The 21,716-nt window shown below is 37.4% G+C and overlaps 1 protein-coding gene across 6 annotated transcripts in view; it reads right to left on the bottom strand.

The window, feature by feature from the left end:
* The window catches only part of LMO7 (LIM domain 7), a 219,327-nt gene that overhangs the window by 3,684 nt on the left and 193,927 nt on the right, over positions 1-21,716 (bottom strand). For 3 of the 6 annotated variants that reach the window (XM_073014398.1, XM_073014399.1, XM_073014400.1), the window contains 12 exons: positions 21,017-21,178; positions 20,063-20,250; positions 18,955-19,015; positions 17,235-17,291; positions 15,325-15,350; positions 14,938-15,042; positions 14,231-14,323; positions 13,448-13,803; positions 12,482-12,547; positions 9,877-9,929; positions 5,719-5,932; positions 1,622-1,918 (listed from right to left, as the gene is read on the bottom strand). In XM_073014398.1, coding sequence (XP_072870499.1) covers positions 1,622-1,918; positions 5,719-5,932; positions 9,877-9,929; positions 12,482-12,547; positions 13,448-13,803; positions 14,231-14,323; positions 14,938-15,042; positions 15,325-15,350; positions 17,235-17,291; positions 18,955-19,015; positions 20,063-20,250; positions 21,017-21,178 — 1,678 coding nt within the window. The remainder of the gene's footprint in view (positions 1-1,621; positions 1,919-5,718; positions 5,933-9,876; positions 9,930-12,481; positions 12,548-13,447; positions 13,804-14,230; positions 14,324-14,937; positions 15,043-15,324; positions 15,351-17,234; positions 17,292-18,954; positions 19,016-20,062; positions 20,251-21,016; positions 21,179-21,716) is intronic. The other 3 variants (XM_038007757.2, XM_038007767.2, XM_073014397.1) reach the window with 2 other exon arrangements.

Raw genomic sequence — 21,716 nt, 5'->3', positions numbered from 1 at the left:
AGTCCATCCTGCAATTTCTGATACTATCCTCCTTTGATCACATCTGTACTCAGCCATAGCTGCCCCTCATCTCATCCACCTACAGCTTCTTGCCAGTTAAACCAAAGCACAAAATGCTGATCATGTCCTCCTACTCCCTCAGAACACCAAAAGGGTGGCCCCAACTTTCTTCGAGAGGCTTTGCAAGTCCTCTGTGACCTATTTTTCTCAGTCTTAGTTTTCACCCTCTTTCTTGGTCCCCCAGTTTTCTAGTTACAGAGGAATGTCAGTGCTTTCCTGACTATACCTCTGGCTTAGAGGATTGTCTCTGCAGGGAAGGAAATGAAAAGTACCTGACGGCTGCCATGGACAGAGGGAAGGAGGATTTCTACTCCACTTTTGTATACAAGTCTTTTCTCCTCTCCTGGTTGGTAAGGCGGCACCCGTTCTTCCACGCCTCTGCACCCCCACAGAATGAGCACAGCGCTTAAGAGGGTACCTCCTAGATCAGGACCTTCTTAGGTCACAAAAGCCCTCAGTCCATCCCTCTGCTCTCCCAGAATGGGTCTCTCAGTCAGTAAACGGGTCCCCCTCCTCTAGCTTCCTCTCATCCTATAGACTGCACCTCCCCACGGTACCCAAATTTACCCTAAATCTTCACCTCCGTTCTCTCAATTCAAACTCATTGATACACACTTTATATCCTGGTACGTGTAAAATTATTTTGGATTTATATAAAACATGTTTTCTTATGAAAGTCTCTTATCTGATAGCTTTAAAAAGTCTCAATATTAATCAATGTGTTTCTACTGTGAAGTATTCCATTTGTGATGGAAAGTAGTACATGCCAACAGCACTCTCTTGGGGTGAGGAGCGCAGCACTGCCCGATGTACTTACATGAGGCATGAAAGATCTGTGGAGAAGCTACCCAGACCTAAAAACCCAAGCAGCGCTGATACCTGAGCTTCACTCCATATAAAAAAAAAACAAAAAACACCCTATTATAACATATACACTTCCCACACCATATGCCCTAGCAAATTCAGCTGATGTAGCCTGAATAAAATGTGGGCAAACAGAACGCCCAAGCAATGATTTTGGCAATCAAAAACCCCAAAAGCAAGATATATCTGACTTCACATTTTTTTAATCCAGCTAGTTCGAAGTGCCCCAGATGATAGAGCATGCCCGGAAAAGCACTGTAATGCTCTTCTTTTACACTCAGTTCCTTGAGTTTGTATGACAGTGTCATGAAAATAGCTATTTGACAATACTGCTTTCACTCAGAAGTTTGAGAAGCATTTGTGAGCTGCTATATGTTTTCATGATTCCACACCGAGAAGTATTCAGGTACGTCTTACATCCAAGACACTGACCACAAGCACAGGCAAATGAGACGGTGGCAACAAGTAGACACCTTCAGTCTCCAGTGGCTTCACAAGACATCCAGAAATGCTATTAGAGTTGCATGGAAAGGTATTAAGCAAGCCTTCATTGATTTCATACTAGAATACCAAATCTGACACCTTTGAAAGGGCTTCTTTTTCTTTTTCATTGGAAAACTTGGACAGGATTTGGGGGATATTTTAATGAAAAAATACCCAAGACTAAGAGAAGAAAGAGAAACGGCAAGGGCCTCACCTGTTGCGCAGCTGAGAGCCTGACTGTGAAGTTGAAGGGGAATGGCTTCTCGGGGTGGGGGACTGTGCGGTGGCCACACCTGTGGTGGAGGTCTTCACAGGGCCGGCTGAAGGCGGGGGCACGCTGGAGGAGGGGTTCCGCATGTAGGCGCGGTTTGATGTGGACACCAGCTGAGGTGGTGGGCGACTAAAGTCTTGCACGGAGGAAGAGGCATAGAATCCTGTGGGCTGATTGAGCCAAGGGGGCTGTCTCCAAGAACTGGACCGAGGGGAGTCCAGGTTATCTAAAGATTCGCCTCTGAAACACAAAAAAGACTCGTCAAAATAATGTGATATGTTCAACTAGAAATCTGTTTAATTCATCATTCCATTCATTAAAAATCCATTTTATATATTTTGCATGTGGTTATTATCTCAGTATTCTAGTTACATATACAGATGTTCCTTGATGTATGATGATGGGGTTATGTCTCAATAAACCCATCATAAGTTGAAAATATTGTAAGTCAAAAATGCTTTAATTTCACCTAAACTACCATACGTCGTAACTAAGCCTAATCCACCTCAGTCATGCTCAGAACACTTACCTTAGCCTACAGTTGGGCAAAATCAAGGAACACAAAGCCCATTTTACAATAAAGTGTCAAGTATACAATTTACTGAATACCGTACTGGAAGTAAACAACAGACTGGTCATACAGGTACTCAAGGTACAGTTTCTACAAACGCTTATCATTTTCACATCATTGTAAAGTCAAAAATCTTAAGTCAAACCACTGAAAGTTGAGGACCACCTGTAAAATTACCTTTAACAAGTAAAACTGATTTTCATCATCAGTGGCATCATGTTTCAAAGTCAATCAACCTTCTTTGTTTAAAATCTGTTTTCTTTCCAACTTTTATTTTAGGTTTAGGGGATACACGTGCAGGTTTGTTATGTGGGTCAACTGAGTGCCATGGTGGTTTGGTGTACAGATTATTTTATCACCCAGGTAATATGCGTACTACCAGAGAGGTGGTTTTTCAATCCTCAACCTCCCACCCTCCACTCTCAAGTTGGCCCTGGTGTCTACTGTTTCCTTCATTGTGTCCATACGTACTCAATGTTTAGCTCCCACTTTCAAGTGAGAACACCTTCATTTATTTTTATTTATTCGGGGCTCAGGTAAAACAATAAATACCAACCACCAAAGAAAGAAATAAAATAAGAAAAATATTTTTAAAATAAGAGCTAATACTCTACTAAGTCTAAGAAGATTGACACCCTTTAAATCTTCAACAGTTTAGACAGCAAATATAAAGTCTTTTAAAAATTCAAAGAAATACATTATTTAAGAGCTTAAATATGACAAGTATTAGGTTAGATACTTTCACAAAAATATTAACATTATTTAATCTTCATGACACTAAGATTTTTTTTTAATCTCATAGAAGTGAGCTTGTCATAGGAAGAGCCAGTCGGTGGTGGAACTGGCTTTCAAACCCAAGTCCTCTAAAACAACCCAGACCATGCCTCCTGTGAAGATCCCATTTATGTAGCACCTGAACTCCTAAATTTAGCAGCTGTTTAGTGTCCACATTATAAAAGCATTTATCAGTCACTTCCCTTAAAGTACATATGCTTTTAAAATCAGATTTAGCTCCCAAATGGATTTAAATACAACTTTTGCAAAATCTCTCTTAAAATTCGTGTACTAACATTAGTACTACCTACAAAAATGAACTCAAAATTATAAGAATTCGTCTACCTGGTCAAATTTAATTTTAATGCTTTCAAAACTTTTTCTTATCCCAAGCTTGAAATTTTTCTTTTAAATTTTAACATTATAAAAATGATACATTATCATTAGGAGAAAGACTGAAGCTGCAGAGAAACATATCTGAGGGAGAAGAAAAGTCCTTCCTCTCCTGACTCACCTGCCCTAACCCACAGAGGTAACCACCATTAAATGTGTGTTGTTCCAGACCTTTTCTCACATATGCAAGCACATATTTACATACACACACAAATTTACATATATAAGTATAGATGTGTCTATATACATATGTAATGTGTTTGTGTTTAACAGTTTTAAACAAATGGACTATTCCACAACAGTTTTCAGTAACTTCATTTCCATTTATTATGTATTATCTTAGAACTATCGTCATTCTGCTCATATAATAGACTGTACTTCAGTGGCCTCCAGTGAACCATACCTTTTGGTATCCATGCCCTTGTGTAGTCTCCTCCTACTGACTCTGGGGTTAGTTACATGACTAATTTGGCCAATGGGGCATCAGCAAACACGATGCACATGGCAGCTTGATAAGCTCTTGCTTATTAGGCATTGCCTTGGTGCGAGCTTTTCCTCTTTGAATCCAGGTCCCATGCCATGGGGTAGCCCAAAAAACTGTGTGGAGAGGCCTACATGCAGAACACAGGCCCCTCAACTAGTAGCTCTGACCAAGCTCTCAATGAAGCCTCTACAGCTACAGGGACAGCAAATTACAGCCTACTGCCAAGATAGACACAGCTCACAAGCTTAGACAATTTTTCACATTTTCAAAGAGTCTTTTTAAAAAAAAAAAAAAAAAAAAAGAATATGTGACAGAAATCTATGTGACCTGCAAACCCTAAATTATTTACTATCTGGTCCTTATACATAAAGGCTTACCCGTCCCTACTGTAAATGACTACAGCTGCTCAAGTGTCCCAGCCAATATCATGCAAATAACTGCCCAGTCAATCGTCAGGACTGTGAGAGATTATGAGTTATTGTCTTAGCTCACTAAATTTGGAGGTGGCATATTATGTAGCAACATTTTTCTTTCATTCTTCAATAGTCATATAGTGTCCCATCTTATCAGTATGCCACTGTTTATCGAATAACTACTGAGTATCTCCTTACTAGCAGACACTGGTTTTCTTTTGCCATTAATGAATAATGTGTAAGTGTACATCCTTGAACATATCTTCGCATATTCATCCAAATATATCCAGAAGATAGAGTGCTAGCAACCACATTGCTCAGAGGGTCAGATATAGAAACTTTTGCTTAATACATACTGAAAACCTGTCCAACCAAGTGGAAAGAAGGATTCCTATTTCCATATACAATTGTCAATACTAAATTTAATCAATTTTAACTCTTTACAAATCCAGTGAACAAAAGAGATACATTATTGTTTTAGGACTACTGTTGATCTTTTACGTTTATTGGCTTTGTGTTTCTTTTTCCCATGACCTGTCTTGTTCATATCCCTTTGTCTGTTTATTTTGTTTATTTATTTATTTTTTTGAGACAGAGTCTCTTGCTCCGTCATCCAGGCTGGAGTACAGTGGCGTGATCTCATGGGTTCCAGTGATTCTCCTGCCTCAGCCTCCCAGGTAGCTGGGATTACAGGCACACATCTATTTTTTATAGAGTTGGTAGGGATAATTTTCTGGTTTTTACAAAGTTATTAATATACTGAGATAATTAGCTTTCTCTGTGATACGTTACAAATAAATTCCCCAGTCTGTTTGTCAGCTAAGAAAATACTGAATCAGAGCAGCTGCATTCATTTACCCAAGATACATCTTTTAAAATGTTCCTGCACTCATTTCCAATTAACATCTTTATCTCCTTAAAGTTATAAAAATTAGGTTTATCATTTTGTGAACCCAATTATCATGATTCCAATCTAATCATTATCTCATTAGAAATATAAAAATGTGAAACTTCTGCTTGTTGAAGTTCAGCAGCCAAGAAAGTTTTAAGAGCAGTGTGCATTATTTAAGCATCTGAACCTCCCTTCAGAACGCCCCGTCCAGATTTCCAACCTATTAACCATGTGATTCTGTCAGTGTCTTTCCTGCTTGAGCCAAAGTTTCCTCATATTAAAAAGAAAAAGAAAAAGAAAAACACTGGAATTATTATCCCTACCTCAGTATGTTTTCCTCAGATTAGATGAGGTCATGTAAACTGAGCAACTGGCTGTCTAACACATAATAGTGCCCCAGAGCATTTGCTCTACGTTCCTTTCATCTCTTCTGCCCAAAGCACCAGCATGTCTACAAATTAAATATCTGCCTCACAGTAAAGACAAGAAAACAACTCCTAAGATGTCTCGCACCTTCTCATGATCCCAGGAAGACTAACAGGCTCTTTGTTGACACTGGCACTGCGCTGTCGGATCCAGCTGTTGTCATTGTGAAGGGGTGTTCTCTTCCTCATTTCCTGAAGGATTTGCTGCCTCTCCAACTCTGCTCCTGATGGTACTTGCTCTTTCTTGGAACTCCTCTGTGAAGAGGTCGTGTTCCCAATTCGGTCAAAATATTTATTGCTTCCTAAATTAAAACAAGTCAAAGGCTTTGGGATTAGCACATTTTAAAAGTGACAGTGATGATTGACATCACTAATGATCAGGGGAATGCAAATCAAAACCATAATGTGATACCACCTCACTCCTGCAAGAATGGCCATAATCAACAACTCAAAAAATAATAGACAATGGTGTGAATGCAGTGAAAAGGGAGCACTCCTAAACTGCTGGTAGGAATGTAAACTAGTACAACCACTATGGAAAATAGTGTGTAGCTTCCTTAAAGAACTATAAGTAGATCTACCATTTGATCCAGCAATCCCACTACTGGGTATCCACCCAGGAGGAAAAGATGTCATTATACGAAAAAGATACTTGCTCACCATGATAGCAGCACAATTCGCAACACAAAAATGTGGAACCAACCCAAATGCCCATCAATCAATGACTGGATAAAGAGAATGTTTTATATATATATAAAATAATGTATGTGTGTGTATATATATACACACACACATATACACACATATATATGGTATACACACACACACACACACACATATATATATATGACATGGAATACTACTCAGCCATAAAAAGGAATGAATTAATGGCATTTGCAGCAAGCTGGATGAGATTGGAGACAATTATTCTAAGTGAAGTAACTCAGGAATGGAAAACCAAACATCGTATGTTCTCACTTATAAGTGGGAGCTAGGCTATGGGGATGCAAAAGCATAAAAATGACACAATGGGCCAGATGTGGTGGCTCACGCCTGAAATCCCAGCACTTTGGGAGGCCGAGGCAGGTGGATTACAAGGTCGGAAGATCGAGACCATCCTGGCTAACATGGTAAAACTCCGTCTCTATTAAAAATACAGAAAATTAGCCGGGCATGGTGGCAGGCGCCTGTAGTCCCAGCTACTCGGGAGGCTGAGGCAGGAGAATGGTGTGAAGCCGGGAGGCAGAACTTGCAGTGAGCCGAGTTCGCACCACTGCACTCCAGCCTGAGCGACAAAGTGAGACTCTGTCTCAAAAACAATAAATAAAAAATAAAAATAACACAATGGATTTTGTGGACTCAGTGGGAAAGGGTTGGAAGGGGGTGAGGGATAAAAGACTACAAATTCAGCTCAGTGTATACTTCTCGAGAGATGGGTGTACCAAAATCTCACATATCACCACTAAAGAACTTACTCATATAACCAAATACCACCTGTTCCCCCAAAAACCTACGGAAATAAAAAATTTTTTAAATAAAAAATACAAATACAAAATGATAGAGAGAGAGAGATGGAGTTGATGTAACAAAAAAAAAAAAGTGTATTTGAAATTGCAGCCTCAATAAATAAATAAATAAATAATTTTAAAGTGACTGGATAAATCGCCATGGCAGTGCAGCTTAAAATGTGGCTTTGTGCACGTGTGCTAACATTGTCAATTCTCAATGAGGGTACTTCATGAGAACATAAAGTAACTGCCTCCTATTCCAGAAAGTCCAGTTCCACAGTCAGAGCCACACCAGAGAACGCACTTGGGAAAACGAAAAAGACTGTCCAAAAAGGCAACAATCAGTACTGGTTTCAGTATTACTCAGTTACAAAGTGCTCATCTAGAAATAGTTTTTCTTCCACTCATCCGTTCCTAAATTAAATCAATCAAGAACATGCTCAAACGTTTGCTGTAACAACTCTAAAAGGAAATGGAATTTTCTTCTCTCAAAAAATGTATACTCCCCTGGGGAGAGAGGACATAAATGCACATATCTCTGGCTAACATGACCCGAGTGTGCATGGTATAAGTTACAACCAAAATTGTAAGAATATGAGCACATTCAATCATCAAAATGGCTTTTGTGAACAGGAAAAATACTCAAGCAATTCAAATAATAATCTATAAATTTTATTAGACTTGCTTCGACTCTAAGAAACTGACAGAACTATAATTCGAATGTTGAATTTATTCGTGACAAGTAAGTCAGGTTTTATCCTAAGGACTTTGTCTCTTGGATTTGGCAATTAGTTTCTGATTGGGGTAAAACACCCACAACTTTGACATATCATTCCCGCCTTAATCTGGATTCGGAAATCGCATCTAAGGATTTATTTTCTTTCTTTCTCCACATTTATTGCTACTGCCATTCTTTCAAAATGTATTGTTTGTCTATGCCTTCGTTCATCTTCCAGTAAGCAATGAGCAAGACCAAAGGTTTCTCATACAACTATATTTACATTTGTGTACATACAAAGCTTATCAATTGGGTCAGACTTTAAATAAATGTTGCTTCTTTTTTTTTTTTTTTTTCTTTTTTGACAGAGTCTGCTCTGTCGCCCAGGCTGGAGTGCAGTGGCATGATCTCGGCTCACTGCAACCTCCGCCTCCCGGGTTCAAGCGATTCTCCTGCCTCAGCCTCCTGAGTAGTTAGGACTACAGGCATGTGCCACCACGCATGGCTAATTTTTGCATTTTTAGTAGAGTCAGGGTTTCACCATGTTGGTCAGGCTGGCTGGGATTACAGACGTGAGCCACTGTGCCTGGCCTCTTTTTAAAGTGTTGTTTTGGTATAAGCAAGTTTTTAAATCAAATATTTAATAACTTCCACTGCCTGCTATCCCAGAGCTTGCAATGAGTTAATGAAGGGGGGAAAACACACATACAAAATAATCCGATTAATGACACAAGCCACAAATATTAACAAGATTATTCTGGAGATTCAGTTTTGGTTACTGAAAGGTCTTGTGTTTACGTTCAGGAGAGAGAATATAATCACTGCAGGTTAAAAATATTTCATGGAATACCGAAGTACTTAAACTATAATTTTAATGGTGGCTAAAGGCAAGTTCAGGGGAGAAGAAATGGAAAATACAAATAGGGAAAGGTAAGACCCGAGGAACCAGATCAGAAAGTATGTGATAAATTGGGAACTGAGAAAGATGATAATGTGGTTATAGTTAAAGACCCCTTAAGGGAAAAGTAGCAAAATTGGCTGGAAAGTTAAACTAGAACCAGATAACGAAGGTCCTAACTGCTCAAAGAAAGGGATAATCATAGAACTGTGAATTCCAATAAAAACTGTAAGTTCTATAAGCTTTAACCAGAGGTCACAAACTAGCTGCCACCAGGCTATTTGGCCTGTAGATAGGTTGTTTTGCTCACAGGTATTTTAGTTTTTTAAAAAGATCTCTTGTCAGCACATAAAAGATAACACATGAAAACAATTTTTTTTTTTTTTTTTTGTACTTTTCTGTTACAACAGGAAGAGTAGGCAATCAGAGGCTTGCCTTCTCCAGCATGGCAATGATAGGCTGGAGCTGGGCAGTGGCTATCCACCTTGATAGGCATGTTGACCTCAGCCCCACCTGGACCTTCATTCATTCATGTAGATGACCAGCTGCCTGCTTACACAAATCCTGATATGCAAACCCTGCTTAAAATGGTAATTACCACTTAGGGTTTTTTTCCATAGTGACATAATTTCTGCTATATGCATTCTTCCGAAACATATTTTATAATACTAACAATGTCAAGTCCAAATTGTTTTTGCATAATTAGTGAAGTCATAATTTTTGATTTTTTGACATTTTGGCATTTACATGCATAAATCAAATTAGTATACAATTTTTAAGTCCTCCAGTATTTCGTAGAAATCTTTTCTGTACTATTTCTTTAGCTGCAAAATAAAATCTACCAGACACAGCTGCATCAGCATCGCTTTGCAAAATTCCCACATATTTCATTAGCAATTTAAAAACCATTTTAACCTCCCAGTATTTTTTCACTATAATATAAAGCCAAAAATAAACACAAGATAGTTGTTTTGCTGTTTTTATATACAGAGGTTAAAAGTATTTTAATTAAATAGTCTTAATGAATCTGAAATATCTTGACCTTAAAAATACTTCTCCTAACATGATAGCACAAATAAGCAACTGTGAAGAAGGAGTTTGGGGGGAAAAAATCGCATTTACCATTTTTATTTGTGGAGTAATCATCCAGTTCAGTAGTAGATCTGGATTTATTCCTAAAACACAGAACACAATATATTAAATATGTCTCATTAATAACCTCTTTTATATTTATGAAGTAAAAACACCAAAGATATTGCTTTTTAAAGCAGTTGATTTATTTTGTATGTCTGCTGAGAGCAATTACTTTTAAACCAAGAAATTTTTCATCTTTCACAAACTCACAGAAAACCTTGACATCCCTAAAAAAGAGAAGAGTGAAACGCTGGAAATAGATACAACACGTGACAGTACTTCTCCAGTTTGTATGATGATGAAGACTATAATTTATTGATCAATTGTTGTTAATGTTCGCCCTGGTCCAGATCTCAATCTTACCAGGCTTACAAAGCATCTGCCATCAGATCACCTACAGTCAGTCCGTCCCACCTCCTCCACACTGCCCAGGGTTATAATGTCAACTTCTTGGGCATTAGGGTGCCACTGACTACTGTGGAACATTAATTTACCAAATGTCATCTTAGTGTTCCAAAGAGGTACTAAAGCATACAGCACAGTCAACTTCTGGAAATGCCTTAACTTTGTACCAATAAAACTTAGGTGTATAAATCAACACATGCTAATCTCATTCCCATTCTGCTAGACACACTGAACTTTGAAAATAATAGTAGTAGCTGGGCATGGTGGCTCGCTCCTGTAATCCCAGCACTTTGGGAGGCCGAGACAGGTGAATCACTTGAGGTTAGGAGTTTGAAGCCAGCCTGGCCAACATGGTGACACCTCATCTCTACAAAAATACAAAAACTAGCTGGACGTGGTGGCGTGCGCCTGTAGTCTCAGTTACTTGGGAGGCAGAAGTGGGAGAATCACTTGAACCCAGGAGACAGAGGTTGCATTGAGCTGAGATCGCGTCACTGCACTCCAGCCTGTGTGACCGCGTAAGACTCAGTCTCAAAAAAAAAAAAGAAACGAAAAAGAGAATAGTAGTAATAACAATGTATAATATACATTATAAAATAAGATGTAATATTACACTTATGTACGTATATGTACATATTACATATGTATAAATCCAATAATCTATAATACATAATGTATCATAAGTGGTAGACAGCTGCACTTGTGAATAATTTCACTTGTATCTACATAGAAGAAAACATTTATTACCGGATATCTAGCCACACTCCTCGATACCTCTAGGGCATGCTTTATCTGGACTGCCTGCAGGTATTCATATTTTCCCAGCTTCCTTAAGTTTCCTTTCTCTGCATTTTAGTTATTTTCCCCAAGGTCATGAGCTACATAAATAAAGCTTTTGTAAATATGTAAGTAAATCCATAACTTTTAAAAGGAGATAAACATTTTAATGATTTACAGTTACCCAGAGAGATTATAAATAAGGTCATCTATCACCAGATTTTCCTTTAGCTTATTGTCAGCCCATTACTAGCTGCTTGTCCCTTTCCTTTTCCCCTTCTATTCTGAGCCCTGTTCAGTTATCCTGGCTGTTTGTAGATACAAGTCTTTCCTTATATCTAATAAATAAGACAAAAGGAGACATTTCAGCTCTGAAAACACAAGGTAATGGCCCTCCCCTCGATATTGGTTTGACAGACTGTTTAGAAGTCCTCAGTGATTTCAAAACTGCAAAACATTTTAAAAATTACTTTAAAACATTAAAACAATATTTTAGGAAATTTTAAGATACATATAACTTTCCAGATATCTTGAATTTTATCTTCATTCCCCAAAACTGACCAGTAGTTCTAACCAAACTGCCTAAGAGAAAGGTCACTATTCCCATTTCAGATGTCCCTTTTGGGAGTAATGTTAAGCCATTATTCATAACCTTTTTAAAATGAAGATTACGTTGGATTACAGAAAATGGACACAGTTCTTTCCCAGCCATGCCCATTCCCCTTGCAATGTGATTCCTGCCATAAAGAAGCAGTGTTCTTCTCTTCTCCATGATCTGTGACTGTATGGAGTAATGTTAAGCCATTATTCACAACCTTTGTAAAATGAAGATTACGCTGGATTACAGAAAATTGACATAGTTCTTTCCCAGCCGTGTCCATTCCCCTTGCAATGTGATTCCTGCCAAAAAGAGGCAGTGTTCTCTTCTCCATGACCTGTGACTGTGACTTTAGACAACTTAAACCTCAAGATGCCTTGCAGATTTCCTCTTTTTAATTCCCTTTCCCCGCCTCACCACCACGTACACATAAGACCCCCCTGGCTGGGTGGACGTTGAAAGATATATGACCCAGTTGTTCTCACTGCCCCAGCTGACCCCAGCCCACCCCCAAAAGCAGAGCTGCCCAGTTAATAGGTAGCAGATATATGAGCGAGCCCAGTCAACTAAAAGGCTGCCCAATTGAGATCAGCCTAAAATGCTGACCCATAAAATCATAAGCTAATTCATTAAGTTCACAAGTAGTTGTTACACAGCAAAAGCTAACTGATACAAAGATCAACCAGCAATTCCTCTTTATATCCCACAAATGACAAAGGGCTAAAGTAGTTCTACCAATCATCGATGCAAGCCCTGGAATATTATATGAAGCCAATGATCATCAATTAAATTACAATAACATGCTCTACATACCTGTCATTAGGAAGAAAACCTGAAGATGCTTCTTCTCTCCTTGGTGTATCATAGGAATCAACAGGCCTAAAAGACAGAAAACGATTTTGTAGTCCAAATATTAGACTTTAAGCCCTTCCCTGAGTTTAAGAAAAGGGTATCAAAATAATGTCATTCTAGCCTCTTTATGCAAATGGTCTTTGGGTTAAAAACTAAACATACAAAGGTATTTCAATGAATAACCACAGAAAATAGATCCCCTATTGCCAACAGACATTTGCAAGCCATTCATTCACTCATTCATTCTACAAATACATATTAAGTGCCCACCATATTCCAGTACCACTCCAAGAATGGGCTACAGAAGTACACACAACAAACTTACTGACTTTATAGCACTTACATCTTACTGCAGCAGGCAGGCCAACAGATAAACAAATAAATGCATAATATAAAATAAGTTAAGAGTACACAGAGAGAAGGATGGAGAAGGGGCCTGTATTTTAAATCGGGTATTCTAGAAAGTCCAAGGAGGTGATGTGTGAGCAGAGCCTAGAAGAAAATGAGAACACAAGACACACAAACATTCAATGACTTCTCCCAGCAGACGGACTAGAAAATACACAAGTCCTTGGGTATTTTCAAGGAAGAAACAGGAGGCCAGTGTGGCTGGAACAGAGTGGGTAAAGGGAAGAGTGGAGGTACTACAAGGTAATGTAGCTCATGGCAGCCTTCTAGGCCTTGGCAAGGATGCTGGATGGGGTTCTGATGTGACACGAATTGACTTGGAGGGTTCTGGGTGGGGAAGCAAGATGACATGGCAGGGTTTATGATTTAAAAGTTCTCTTTGGTGGCTTGTATTCACTTGTGTGGAGAATGGGTGGTAGGAAACCGGAAGAGCAAGGGGGTGCCTTTGAAGTGGGGAATGGATACAGCTGAGCCAAGCTACTCTAACAGCCTCTGTGCCCTCTGGCTGTGGGGACAAACCTCCTGTACTGGTATATTCTGACTGACGTTTCCCGCTCTATCTCTGCCTGGTGCTTCTGCTCCTCCGCAGGGCGCTTCTGCTCCTCAGCCTCAGCCTGAAGCCGCTTCTGCTCTTGCTCTTCCTGAAGCTCTTGCTCCCGTTTCCTCTCTCTCTCAATAACAAGCTGATCCTGTGGCTTCTTTCCTTGGTCCTCATGAACAACTTCCTCTTGTGGCTGTCTCCTGTCCTCTTCTCCTGCTCGGGTTCCTTCCCTGTCTGAAGACTTGGACCCTTCACTCCAGGTAGCTTCCCAGGTGGCAAGAGAGGGCTCCCGTGTGGTCACAGACATGTTGTTTGAGCTTAGGACCATCAGTTCCTAGGTGACCAGTGAAAAAAGAAATCCATCTAAATCTGTTTATTTCTGTAATTTCATATAGACATATATATATTCAGTTTTAGATGCTACTAACTATAGTTGGCCCAGGACTCCACTCAAAAAAAACATGTTAAGAGTTCTACCACTAAAAAAGCTACACACGAGTGACTGAGATGTAACTTAGAAGAGGAAGATGCACTGAAGTTCTATTAACATAATTTGTTAATGATGTACTACAAAAACTAGGAGAAAGGCTGAAACATCCAAGCAAAATTCTAACAAATCAGAGCTCATTGTATTTTTCAAAGAGCTACATAGGTGAACATATGGTCAAAGGTGGAGAAAAATGAAGTGTCTCCTGCTTCTCAGCTAATCTCACCAACAAGGTAAAGAGAAGAAAAACTATACAGGCATGTTCTAACACTACCTCATCCAAGTACTTGGAATTCTCTCTCTCTGCCTCCTGTTTGGCCCTTTGCCACTCTTCCCTCAGTTTCTCCTGCTCACGTTGATATTTTTCCTATAAGAAAATATGACACACATTAATCCAATAGATTAACTCTTCACATTAGGAATCTTCTTTATTAACGCTTCTATGATCTCTAAACCTTCAACCTCAAACCTTTAAAGACCATGATTTTATTTTCACAAGCCAATCAGATTTTAGTCCCTATAGTAGAAAACAGCATATATTGAATTAAAAATGTGGATGCTGGGGTAAAAAGGTAGACACTGAGAATTAAACCCCCATCCACCTTTTACCATGGCTGTAATTCATTAAAGACTCTAGCAAACTGTAAGGGGGTGCTGAATTACTCTGCAATGGACCTAGCAACAGTTTATGGGAATCAAATCATCACAAAGTCCATGTACTTCACACCTGCTAAGTGAGTGCCCTTCATACTCTACAAAAACACACATGGGGGTTAATAAATAATGATTTTTAAATGATGACTCTGGAAATCTTCAAAATGGAAAAGTAATTGTTTTATGGAAAATATACTATGGACAAAAATATTTGTTGTTGTGAAACTGTTGAGTTTAAAATTAGTTTCTCAATACTGGTTGACACAGACTGGAGAAAAGCCGTGAAATCCAACCTAGTTCCTACCCATCCACGTGAGCCAGAGCTACCTGCAGTAGGCGGTCCTGCTCCTTCTGCCACCTCTCCTGCCGCTTCCGCTCCTCCTCTTGATCCCACACCCAGCGACTCGGGGCACTGATGGTTGGAACTGGAAGCTAACCAGTTATCAGAGAAGAGATGCAAATAGAGAACATAACTTCATTAAGTCATCTACTGAACCACTTTTGCACACATAAATTATTCATATCACAGTTTGCTTAAACTGTACCAAGGGAGAGCTGGCTTGGCTCTGAATTTTAAAATAAGTTTTTCAACTTGGAAGGATAACTCTCTGATAAATTCTTATGCAATCTAAAATCATGGTAAGCACGCTACTGTGTACTAATTCAGTCCCACCAAGTTCGCCTTATTCAAAATGACAAATGAATGCTACTTACATCAGGAACCACCGAATCAGAGCTTCCTGTGTTGCAGCACATGGGCAAGGAAGAAAAATATACAATATAAGTCTTCATTTCTATGAAATAATTCATTTCAGAAACTTCTATTATTAGCTGTCCCTATGCCAGTATACTAAGTGACAATTTTTTAAAACAAAGTCATAAATCCTTTTTTCTCCAGGTGTAACAGTTCCATCTGTTACTCATGTTTCAAATTCAAAGTTAGTAAAAGGAAGATATAGATGCCAAAATAAACCCTAGCTGTAGGTATTAGAGTAGGATCAATGGATAGTTCTGAAGAAACCTCAGAGTTCTTTTACTAATAAATTGGACAGCATCTCATAGTTTTACCTAACAGGCCAAAAAAAAAAAAAAAAGGAATTTCAAATGTTACATCTACCAAATCCCAATTTTTTACTTGCCACTACTCAATTACAACTTGACAGCTACAAGTCACATTTTTCAAGTCTTCTTACTAATGAGCCACTTTCATAAGCAAGTCACCGCAACAAACATGTTCAAGAAACATTTCCTTTTTCTACTCCTATTATTTGAAACACACGTATTCAAACTTCATATGTAAACTTATGGGTACAGTCTTATTCTTTTTATTCTTAGGGGACCTACATAAGTATACCTTTACATAGAACAATGATTATTTAAAAAGTAAAACTTCAGAAAATACACTCTCATGCAGTACTTTTAAATGTTCTTAAAACCTCAGCTGTCAAATTATTCACATACAATTTTTTACAGAAAATTGCTTTGAAACCTAGAAAAATATTCTTCCCTATAATAGCCTGTTGAAGAAAAATGGGAGAAAATTAGAACAGAGAAGGAAAAGGAATTGCTTTATTTTAGCCAGTTTTAGGAAGGAGTATCATACTGTTTCAATTAAATAGCCATAGAAAAAATAGGAATTTTATTTTAAAATATAAATAAAAAACACTAAGGATACTGACACAAATAGACTTGCATAGTTGGTAAGGTATTTCTGTTTATGGTCAAAAACAGACCTTCATCCAAAGGAAGGACATTAGGTGATTAACACAAAATACACAAACCCGGTAAGCACTGTGTTACAAGGCACATTTGCAAACATGTTAATAATCTTAAAAGTAAGAAACAGTAACATTTTAGATGGCAACAGCACAATATCCTTTGACCACCGCATCTCAAATGTTGACTATTACTTTTAAGTTCTTAGTAGCAAAACAGAGCTTGAACAGCATTCATGTGACAGAGCATTAGGCAAACGTGGCACAGGAGCAAATGTCACATGCACAGCACATTGTGAGGCCCTGCCCAAGTACACCAACACGGAGAATCTCAAAATGCACGTTTTCAGATGCAACCAAAATGTATTTACTTTGAATGTACTTCAAAGTCAACAGAGCAGTCAAATCAACACTCCAAAGCCACCATACCATGGCAAAAATAACTCTTCTTTATTAAGAGTGTTTTCCACAACCAAAAACAAATCAGAGTTTTTAAAAACTTGGCCAATTGCATGTTGGTGTAATCTAATATGCAATTTGTAGGAAGCAGTAAGGCTTAAATGAAATTCCTCATTTCTTACTGTTACCCAGTGGAAACAAGTGTGTGTTTAAGAGCATCTACCCACCCCCTTTTTTTTTTTTTTTTTTTACAAAGTTAAAAAAAAAAAAAGTAAAACCTTTATACAGGTATACAAAGGACACACAGAGACCCATTACCACAGAGGTAGACCCATGAACTGTAAGAAAAGCCTGATGACCCTAGGGAAAGAATGGAAATGGGTTATGTCGCTTGGTCATAATGACAGACAAATTGAAGAGGCTCAGTGCCCAGCACCACAGACCGTGAGGAAGAGTGGAGAGGGAGAACAATTCCATGAAAGTGCATGAATTGTTAGCTTTGTGGTTTACCTTGTTCAAAAAATTGTGATCGCCTTTTTAAGTTTTTCAAAGAAATGGATTCAGATGCTAGTTGAAAAAAAAATAAACACTATGTCATTCATTTTTATTTCTCACCACTGGTAAATCAAACGATACTTGATATAGCTTTCCAATCTGTGCAATATTATTTTGAAAGATCACAAAACTGATAGCCGTAGAAAATATAGATTATCTCAAGGCACAGGAACACACAATTTTAGTAGCCTACACTATACTCAAATTAGTAGAAAGAACGAATATCTTTATTAATAAACTTTAGCATATAGCATCAGAGTTTCACAGCTATGAAAAGCCAAAGTATCATCTTCCATGCTACATCATGCCATTTTAGGGAAAAGGAAATTAATATTTTTTGCTTAGGTTAAACAATCCATAATCTTGTCTACTACATGGAGAACTGTCTATAACAAACAGTCTTCACAACACTTATGAATAAGAAGTTAAAAGTAATGGGGAAGAAAACAACAACAAAAAAATGATACCCAAAGAAAATCAAACACTAAAATTACAACCATCTTCTAACTAGAATTTTTTGACCTAGTTTTCAAGATCTGGTAGCTACTAATATTAAGTAAAGCAAATAGAGTTCTACCAAGAAAACAAAAGGAAAACATTCTGACTTCTCCCACAGATCTGTCACAAGACTATGGCATAAAATCTACATATGATTATTACTTGATACTAGTTAGTGCTCACTTATCTAAACAAAACCTTCCAATGACAGGGCCCATGTATAGTTCCCTAGTCATAGAAGAGCTAGATATCTGATCAGCTATCTCACCTGACTCACTGCAGAATAGGACCTGGTGCTTTACATGTAACATCACGGAGAAAAATAAGCAGAGTTTGCTTTAAATACTCTTTTGATAAAGAATGCAACTGAAAACAAAATATAGTCACTTTTATCTATCAGAAATGAAATACAAAGTTAAATAATTGATAAGGAAAGGGAAATTTATATATTTAGGTTGGCTTTAAGATAATGTATTATAAACTGTCAAATGTAGAGTTAAAGCCACTAAAGCACTGTGAAAACTCAATCCCATTCTTGGCAGTCTAGGTTCACAGTAGAAGTCTCATCTTCTTTGGGTTTCTTCCCCTGCCTATATGACCAGATCTATTCTTATTTTTCTGTGCCCAAGGAATAGCACACGATGTATGGTAGCTAAATTATTTCTGGATGGACAGAAGAAGAAACACGGAGATAACTCCAAAATTTCTCTAGATATTTTGCCTTTTTTTTCATTACAAATGGGTACATCTGCTAATGACTTCATTGCCACTGGCATTTCCCTCTTATAGCTAACTGCCTCCAAGGTTGTCCCTTTCACAACAAGAAAGAAAGGAAACTTCGTTCATAGTTCCAAGCTTAACTAAGATTCCCTTTGCCAGCATACCATAGCAAGAAAGCTGACTTGGGAAGAACCAGTCTTTCTTATTTGACTTAGGCATGAAGGCACTCAGAGTTCCGGAACATGCTGCCAAAGTTTTGTTTGCAGTGCCTGAACAATTCAGCACGGGAACTGAATGCCCTTCCACCTGGCTGCAATTGGATCTGCGTGCTAACCTTTTAGTTTCAACTTGCAGTAGATCAGTTTTTCTTTCACTCACAGATATTAATTTTTATAACAGCAGAACTTGAGTGCTGTGTCTTTTCCTGTATAATATAAGATATAATGGTGATATTTACCTTTTGATTCAAAAGCATTGCTTTCATCATGAATTCCATTGATTTCTTTGGATTCAATATTCTGGAAAGGGTAAAAATGCTAGTTAATATTCTCTCCAGTTGGACTTTGGACTTAAATAATGCATTTCACATTACTGAAATATATATTTTAACAAGATGAGTTTCTCGGGATATTGATGCATTCCTTACAGCCTTTTACATGTAGTAGAAACTTAAGTTTTTTCATTATATTTCAATATTTGTGGCAGAATTAATGACTAGCTGCAGGCATGGATGATTTTAAGTTTAATCAATCGTTAACTTTCCAAGAAATAAAATCAGCCAGATAATCATTAGTCCATTTGGCTTATATTTATGAGTACACAAAACTGTCATATAGGATTCTCAAACATTTCTTACACAATATAGTAAGATCTCCTTATTAAATAAAAGGAGTTACCTTGAGATGATAATAGCACAATCTAAGGAGTATAAGTGCATAATATTTAGTTGAAATTTAAATTTAATTATTAATTTAAATGAACAACTTGTATCATAAATAGAAACCACATTACTTCAAAGTCTATAGGAAAAAGTATTGCTTTGACACTTAAAAAATTTTCTACATTATATTTTTGATCAAATTAATGAAACTGATTATCTCTTAACCACATATGTAAGTCTACCCACCAAATTCACCTACACAAAAACTAAAAACGCTTCATGAAGTTTTCCATTACACCCAACTATTACATTTATTTGTCAGTAAAGACTAGGGAACACATAAAGAAGTCATAGTTTATAATTTTATGTAATTGCTACTTCACGCTCACAAAGATCTGAGAGGTGGGTCTAATAATGAAAGACTGGTGGAAAACACCTGCAAAACAACATTCTGGGATCTTTTGATTTTACCATTATATAACTCACAACTACTCTATGAGGAATGCCTATGGTTTTCAAAAATCTATTTTACTGTATCTCCTTACTATAATTTACGTTGTTCAATCATTTACATTTTACAGGTAGTATCAAAATTGTACAAACAAAAGAAATTATTTTCTTCCATACACAATTCTAACAACTGCTTTGCTCCACACCAGTACTTCCCACTTCTCCAAATACTCACAGAACTCTGAAGGCTTTCGGAGAAATCGGTTGTTATAGATAGATTTGAAGATTTTTCTGAGTTGTAAATTCCAGAAGTTGCATCAATCCACTTTGTCTCAGGTGAACCTATAATTTTGGTAGCCATACTGGTGAGATTGAGGGTTTTATGCCGTATAAATGGCAGGGAAGGTTGGTCTTTGCCCCAGTCTGATTGGCACATGAAGATCAAATGAGTACACATAGATGTTGAAGTGGAAAGAATAAAGTCATTGAATGCACATATATAAAAAAATCTACATATACAAGACAAACAAATCAGGCAGTATGTGAAATAAATCAAGAGTTTAGGGCTTTTTGCCAACAGACCACCTTCCCAAAACACAAGGGTTAAATCACGTTAGTAATGAAAAAACTAGCAAATTTGCTGAATCTTTCCCATAAACCAGGATAGATATTTTATTGTGATATCATAAGTTGGTAGATCTGCGGAGGCTTAATGCCCTTTCCCATCTAGCCTCTATAATTAAGAAACACATTAATGGAATACACATCGAAAGTTCTTTGAGAATAAACAGGAATATGACCTACCAAGCTCTCTCTCTTATACCAATATGGTTATGATGCTGCAGATAAAGTTAAATCATAGCATAGTTCTTACTACTCAGTATTATTATAAATAACTCCTGGATGCAGATACATTTGTCTTCAATTGATATTTGCATTCAATCAAACCAGTACATGAATCAGTCAATCAATACTGTAGAATTCAGTAAATTTGCTAGTGAAAAGTCCAGACAGAATATTCAAAGGAGTAGGGTTCAAGATTTGTCACGATGTAACTACAAAATACCTTTAATGCCAAAACATAAGTAAAGTGAAAAAATAAAAAGTTATTGAAGCAAACTGTTAGAACCACTTGCCAAGGGCCAGGTCCCAATTCCAAACGCCAGACATGGTGGTAACACAAACTCACCAGCCTTTCCATAGCGCCTCACATCCATCACTAGATGTCCAGTTTCTTGAGCCTTAGCCATGGCTTCCTCCCACTCTTTTGAATCCTTATATGAAAACTTGGTGTTGTTAATAGCAATAATTTCATCATCTACTTGTAGCTGAGAAAATTCTGCTGGGCTACCTAAAAATACAAAATAAATTAATCAATCGGGGAAAAAATCCCACATGTTCTACTAGTTGCTGCTTTGAGCTTAAGAAAAGTGACTCTGAATTTTAATTAACCATTTCTCTCTTTTTCAGGTGGATAAGGGTCACTATTTTTTTAATATCAAATATATGAGTACAACATACAAAGCATTAGAGGTGTTTTTTGAAGTTCTATAGAATGCATCTTCATTAAAGGAAAAATGATAAACTAATGTATTCAATAAGACTTCTTTATTAACCTCCCAAGGACAAAAAATTTAAGTTACTCTTAAATTTGAAATATGAAATATACTGCATTTTAATTGAGCTTCCAAATCAGATACATTCTGGAATGGAGCAGAAGAAAACACAGCTATTTAAAACTGCTTAAAATTACTCCATAACTAAAATACCATTATCTAATTAAGGCAATCTTAAGATGTAAAAGAACTAACTGGTGTTAACATGCAATTTTATATAGCTAAAATATGTAAAAAATTAAAAAATAAAAGTAAAAATAAAGGAACTCCTCT

Source organism: Chlorocebus sabaeus, chromosome 3, assembly GCF_047675955.1.
Source record: "Chlorocebus sabaeus isolate Y175 chromosome 3, mChlSab1.0.hap1, whole genome shotgun sequence".
In the NCBI taxonomy this organism is placed as follows: domain Eukaryota; kingdom Metazoa; phylum Chordata; class Mammalia; order Primates; family Cercopithecidae; genus Chlorocebus; species Chlorocebus sabaeus.
Note: the sequence above shows the minus strand (reverse complement) of the source record. Positions and strands in the feature narration are given on the sequence as shown.